Source organism: Colobus angolensis, unplaced genomic scaffold (genome assembly GCF_000951035.1).
Source record: "Colobus angolensis palliatus isolate OR3802 unplaced genomic scaffold, Cang.pa_1.0 Scaffold216, whole genome shotgun sequence".
In the NCBI taxonomy this organism is placed as follows: domain Eukaryota; kingdom Metazoa; phylum Chordata; class Mammalia; order Primates; family Cercopithecidae; genus Colobus; species Colobus angolensis.
In genome coordinates this window covers 1,160,336-1,167,115 of record NW_012115333.1, presented here as the reverse complement: position 1 = coordinate 1,167,115, position 6,780 = coordinate 1,160,336, and the positions used below count along the sequence as shown (strand labels likewise).

General features: G+C 35.7%; 1 protein-coding gene across 2 annotated transcripts in view; it reads right to left on the bottom strand.

The window, feature by feature from the left end:
* Positions 1-6,780, bottom strand: part of TEX11 (testis expressed 11) — a 350,946-nt gene that overhangs the window by 129,564 nt on the left and 214,602 nt on the right. For both annotated transcript variants that reach the window (XM_011943127.1, XM_011943129.1), the window contains 2 exons: positions 4,830-4,981; positions 2,631-2,716 (listed from right to left, as the gene is read on the bottom strand). In XM_011943127.1, the coding sequence (XP_011798517.1) occupies positions 2,631-2,716; positions 4,830-4,981 (238 nt within the window). The remainder of the gene's footprint in view (positions 1-2,630; positions 2,717-4,829; positions 4,982-6,780) is intronic.

Here is a 6,780-nt window from a genome sequence, read left to right as displayed (position 1 = left end):
TGCAATCCCTCCCCCCTCCCCCCTCCCCATGATAACATCACACACTGGGCTTATCATGGGGTACTAACATTTTTAATTGTCTGAGGAGCTGCCGTACTGTTTTCCATAGTGGCTACACTATTTCACATTTGACTTTCATTTTAAACAATATTTGTGCTGGATACAGAATTTTAGGCTGACAGGTTTCTATTTTCTCTCATTATTTTAAAGATGCTGCTCCACTGAGTTCTTGCTTGCATTGCTTCCGACAAGAAATCTGACGTTCTCTTTAATTTACTCCTCTGTATATAGGGTGCCATTTTTATCTGGCTGCTTTTAGGACATTCTCTTTATCATTGGTTTTGAGCATTTTGATTATGTGCGTTGGTGTCGTTTTGTATTTCTTGTGTTTGGGGTTTGTTAATACTTTTCTATCTGTGCATTTAGAGTTTTCATTAAGTTTCGAAAGTTTTATTTCTTCAAATATTTATTATCTCTATCCTCATTTGGGAATCCCAGTTACCCGTATATTAAGCTACCTAAAATTGTCCCTCGCCTCACTGAACTCTTTTAATTTTTTTAAGGTTTGTTTTCCCTGTGTATTTCATTTTCAATAGCTTCTCTGCTATAACTTCAAGTTCATCAGTCTTTTCTTCTACAATGTCTAATATGATGTTAATACTATCCAATGTACTTCTCATCCTAAACATAGTTTTCATCTTTAGAAGTTTGATTTGCGTCTTTATATATCTTCCATGCCTCTACTTAACTTTTTGAATGCATGAAATAGAATCATAAGAGATGTCCTCTGCTAATGCTAACTTCTATGTCAGTTCTGGGTCAGTATCAATTGATTGCTTATTCTCCTCATTATAGGTTGTGTTTTCATGCCTCTTCACATGCTCAGTAATTTTTTTGCTGGATGCCAGACATTGTAAACTTTATCCTGTTGGGTGCTGTACAGTTTTATATTCCTATAAATATTCTTGAACTCTGCTCTGGGAAGCAATTAAGTTCCTTGGGATCAATTTGATCCTTTCACACCATATTTTTATAGTTTTTAAGGTAGTTCTGGAGCAGGACTTAGTGTAGGACTAATTATTCCCCTCTTCTGAGACAAGACACTTCTGAGTTTTCTACCCAGTGCCCCATGAATTAGAGGTTTTCCAGACTAGGTGATAAGAACAGGCCTTATTTGCAACCCCATGTGAGTGCTAGGCATTGTTCCCTCTAATATTTTTAGACGGTTATTCTCCTAGCTTCAGGTAATTTTGCTTCATGTATGTCCTGATCAGAACTATGCTAAACATTGGAAGAGGACCCTCATCTCACTGAAGCTCTTTTAAGTCTTTTATTCAGTGTGGTTAATTTTGAATAGCTTCTTTGCTCTGAGTTCAAATTTATCAATCTTTTCTTCTACAATGCCTAATCTATGCTATGTGGTCCTCTTCAGTACTTTGTCTTATAAATTCTGGCTGCCTTAGTCTCCTCAGACTCAGCTACATCTCAAATCAGGACGCTTGCCAGGCTCTGCTTCAGATCCCCTTCTTGTGCTATACCCTGGAAATTCAAAGCAGTAAGCTGCACAATTATAATGCTCTTTCTTTCTTTCTTTCTCTCTCTCTCTTTCTTTCTTCTTCCTTTCTTCCTTCTTCTTCTTCTTTTTTTTTTTTTTTTTTTAGATGGAGTCTTGCTCTGTCACCAGGCTGGAGTGCAGTGGCGCGATCTCAGCTCACTGCAACCTCTGCCTCCCAGGTTCAAGCGATTCCCCTGCCTCAGCTTCCCAAGTAGCTGGGATTACAGGCGCCCGCCACCATGCCCGGCTAATTTTTTGTATTTTAGTAGAGACAGGGTTTCACCATGTTAGCCAGGATGTTCTTGATATCCTGACCTTGTGATCTCCCCGCCTCAGCCTCCCAAACTGCTGGGATTACAGGCGTAAGCTACCGTGCCCAGCCAATGCTCACTTTATTTCTTATCTCCCAGGGACCATTCTCCTTCATTACCTGTTGTTCAGTGCCATAAAAGTCATTGTTTTTTCTTTTCGTCTATTTTGTCTTGTCCTTTGTGGAGAGGGACTTATTGTTCAAGAAGGGACATAAAACAGTCCCTGTTACTACATATTAATTGCAAGTGGAAGCAAACACAACTTTTTTTTAATGGTACATCCCATTTGATTTATATACACAGGGACGTAAATGTATAATACACAAAGATTAGAAGGAAATATACCAAAATTATAAATGATTGCTCTTTGCTTTTAAAAAAAATTATTTTTAAGTTTGCAGGAAACCTGAGTTGTCTTGTAAAGGTTTTTTTTTCCCATTTTATTATTACACCATAACTTTTTAAAGGGAATAAAACTCTTTCTCAGCCCTCATGTTTAAAAAATTACATTCCTATATCTTAATATCAGCAATGACATTTCCCTACACTGTAAGCTCTCAATGGAGAGGAATCATGTCTTATTATTTTTAATAAACTCTTGCACAATGCTCATTAACACTCTACATTGTGAATATTTAATAAATATATGGTATCTAAACAGATTATTAAAGTATTTGATGCTCTTTTATTTTTATAGTGAATGCACTATTTTTTGTTGCAGTGGAGAAATAATATAAAGAATGAAAAGGAGATTATTCTCAAACCTCAAAACTACTGGTAGCTTTTCTCCACAGAATGTTGTGTAACTGGTTCATTAATTCTGCTGTCAGTTGTCTTCCTGTTTGGTGAGCTGAAAAGAAAAAGAAAAAGCTCTGAAAACAAGAATCTAGGTCTATTACATTAAGTAAAGAGTGCTAACTATACCCAGAACCTATAATCTTTAAGTAATGGCTACACAAAAAAAAATTCAGACAGGTTTTCACCATCAATTTTAGGATTACTACCATAATTGATAATATAATGCAATCAGAGTTTGCTAGAATCACAGTCATTCTCCCATCAATCTGTGATAGTTTTCCAGCCTACTCTCTTTTTAACTTATTTGCCACATTCCAAATTAGATTATCACCTGGTGCCTTAATAAGGTTATTGTGAATGAGCAGACAGCAATGCCAGAAATCATTAATAAGAAGTGCTTATATTATTATGTACTAAATAGATCAGATCAAGTTCACAAGAAAGGCCAATTATGCCTTAAAGCCTTTGTAAAATACTTTAAGACCATGCTTACACATAAACTTTATTACTTTAAATCTTAACTTGCGTTGATTGTTTCTGGTCTAGACATTTACAGAGTTCAAATACATTAGCACATTAAGGTAAAGTCTAAACTATAATAGAATTCTGTACCTCCTCTTCTGCCCTTTGGCATAAACTATGAATTTCCACAAAAGTCTTGACTAGAACATTAAGAATCTCTGACCCTCTAGCCCAGTCAGCGAATGTAGTTTGTTCCATGACTTACTTAAAAACACTCACATGAGAGTAAACAGCTACTAAATGTGTCTACTTAATATTATAATACTTTGAGAGTGTAAATGTAAATTAGATGTCATAATAAAACTTAGTCCAAGTGGAATTTTAGGAAAATGAGTTATTCTCTACAATCAAGTTTTCTAGTTAACTGGCAGTTTACTTTCTTTAAATAAAAATCACTTCTGAATTCAAAAAGTCTAAATATTTTCATGAAAGTTCTTAAATTTTCTAAAAAGTAAACAAACTTCCTAGTTTTCTTAAGCACAATTTAACTTTTTCTTGATCATTTGAGGTCAACATTAACAACTATTTTATTGTATTGTACTATTAATATATCACAGCAATGCCTTTGGGAGTTGTTATACAGTACAGATTGCTGTATTAAAAAATATGTATCTGTTTTATAAAATTGATAGAGTTTTTTTCCTCCCTATGGTCAGGCTAGCTGTATACTTCCCTTTAAACCTTTTCTCTATTTGCAAAGTGCTACCATTAAAATGCTAAGAGTAGGAAAACCGGATAACCAAGTTTATCAAAACCGGGTCTAAAAATAATTGGTAAATGCCTGGAGGGAGGGTGTTATCAGTAGAATATGGTTCTTAGAGATCATCTAGTCAGATGACTTCCTTTAAAAAATTAATGACTTTGTTTTTATAGAAACATGATTCGTGCTTATAAAAATTCAAACAATATGGTAGAGTATTTAGAAGAAAGCAACACATCACCTAAAATGCCACCATTCAGAATAAACCCCCGAGTTAACATTTAGTGACTATCAATCCAATTATATCTCTACATGCACTTAGTTGGAAAGACAAGGTGGTGAAGATAATTTTCTAAGAAAGGGATCATACTATCTATGTTCTTCAGGATACAGAAGTTCTGCAGGGAGGCAGAGGATTAGGGGAATGCTAAGCAGATTTGGCTCTACATCTCTGCTTTAACCAGAAAAACTCTAATCTATTCCATTCAGGGTGGGGTTCATTCAAGATTGCATCACAAAAGGATGCTGCTGCTGAAAAGAAATTAGAAACCAGGAGTTTAGTTCACAATCATCATTTTATAGTTAAAAATAATCAAGGTCCAGAGAAATTGACTTGTTCAAAGGTACACAGCTAAATTGAGATCAAACTAGAGATATGAAATTAGGCTTGTAACATTACAATATTCCACCACATGTGAGCTTTAAGCTCAGAAGTTTGTTTGTTTTCAATGATGTTTTCTTATTTTTGCTTAGTTTCTCATTCCACTTGCCCAATTTGTGGGATGTGGACAGGTGAGGTGTTACTGTTAAACGACCATTAGGGAGGAAGGAAAAAAGAAAGTGGAAGAAATCCGTTGACTTGAGGATTTTCCTACTACTCTGACCTCTAAGAATTATACACAAATTAATACCTTTCTAAAACACTTGTGAAAATCCTACTGACCTAAAATGATTTCTTCAATCTTCTCCTTGGCAAGTAGTTCTTCCTTCCTTTGTAAAAGTATGTCAATATAGAGTAGCAGAACTTTTCCAGCATTTTCTGATGACTTAAAACGTTCATGAATAATCGTCAGGAAATGAAACCCAACAGATTCTCTGTACAATGAGACACAATTTTAAGCAATGTGAACAGAAAAACTGGTTATTGATCAATGGGACTAAAATGTATTTCAGTGTGAACAAAATAAGCCAGATAAAAGCATATCTGAACTCAGGTAATGTTATTAAATGTCTAAATAAGCTTAATTTGTCAATATTACATGATTTAATTTAATTTCAGTTTATTAAGCCATAAACATTTTCTATTAACACCTATAGTCAGATAATCATTTCTCTCCTAATATCTAATTTATGTTTTTCCCAGAACTGATTGTAAGCTTTAAAAATTGGTTACTGAGATCCAGTGAAGTTACATGAAAAGACATGAGAAATTTACTAGTTCCTCTGCCAAAACGTCTTTCTAAAAATTTGTGTTTGATTACACAAATAATACAAATATCTTCTATTTAAAAATGTAAACAGTTCATGGGTTGGAAGACTAAATATTGTTAACATATTGATATTCCCAAAGTGATCTACAGATTTACAGATATTCATCCCTATTAAAATCCCAGGCCAAGTGTGGTGGCTCACGCCTGTAATCCCAGCACTTTGGGAGGCTGAGGTGGGCAGATTGCTTGAGGCTACAAGTTTGAAACTAGCTTGGGCAAGATGGCAAATCCTTGTCTCTACAAAAAATTGGCAGCCGTGAGGGCGCATGCTTGTAGTCTCAGCTACTAGCAAGGCTGAAGTGGGAGGATTGCCTGACCCTGGGAGGTCAAGGCTGCAGTGAGCTGTGATCGGGCTACTGCACTCCAGCCTGGGCGACAGACTGAGACCCTGTCTCAAAAAAAACCCAAAATTCCAATGATGTATTTTGCAGAAATGGAAAAAATCCATCCTAAAATTAATACAGACTTTGCTCAAGGGATCCCAAAAGCCCTAAACAAACTTGAAGACAAAGAGCAAAATCAGAGGATTTGTATTTTCTGATTTCAAAATGTGAAGCCATAGTAATGAAAACATGTGGAACTGGCATAAAGATAGACATATAGACCAATGGAATGGAATAGAGAACCCAGAAATAAATCTTGTCATATATCATCAAATTATTTGTGACAAAGGTGCCAGGACCATTTAATGGTGATATGACAGTCCTTTCAGCAAATGGTGCTAGGAAAACGGGATTTCCACATGCAAATGAATGAAATTGGATTCTTACCTTACATCATATACAAAAATTAATTCAAAATGGATCAAAGACCCAAACATAAGAGCTAAAAAACTGCTTCCATGGGACCAAGTGATCCTATATATAGAAGACTCTAAAGACTCCACCAAAGAACTCTAAGAACTAACAAATTACTTCAGTAAAGTTGCAGGTTACAAAATCAACATACAAAACATACAAAAACCAGTAGCGTTTCTTTGTGCCAACAATATAATATCCAAAAAGGAAATCAATAAAACAATCCTATTTACAATAGCATCAAAAATACATAAAATAGCTGGGCACAGTGGCTCACGCCTGTAATTCAAGCACTTTGAGAGGCTGAAGAGGGTGGATCACTTGAGGTCAGGAGTTCGAGACCAGACTGGCCAACATGGTGAAACCCTGTCTCTACTAAAAATGCAAAAAAAAAATGCATGGTGGTGTGTGCCTGTAATCTCAGCTACTCAGGAGGCTGAGGCAGGAGAAACACTTGAACCCAGGAGGTAGAGGTTGCAGTGAGCTGAGATCTCCAGCCTGGGTGACAGAGTGAGACTCTGTCTCAAAAAAAAAAAAAAAAAGTAAAAGCAGTGATATGCTCACAAATGTCACTGAAATGTTTGTAACACCAGGGTTTTTGGTGTTT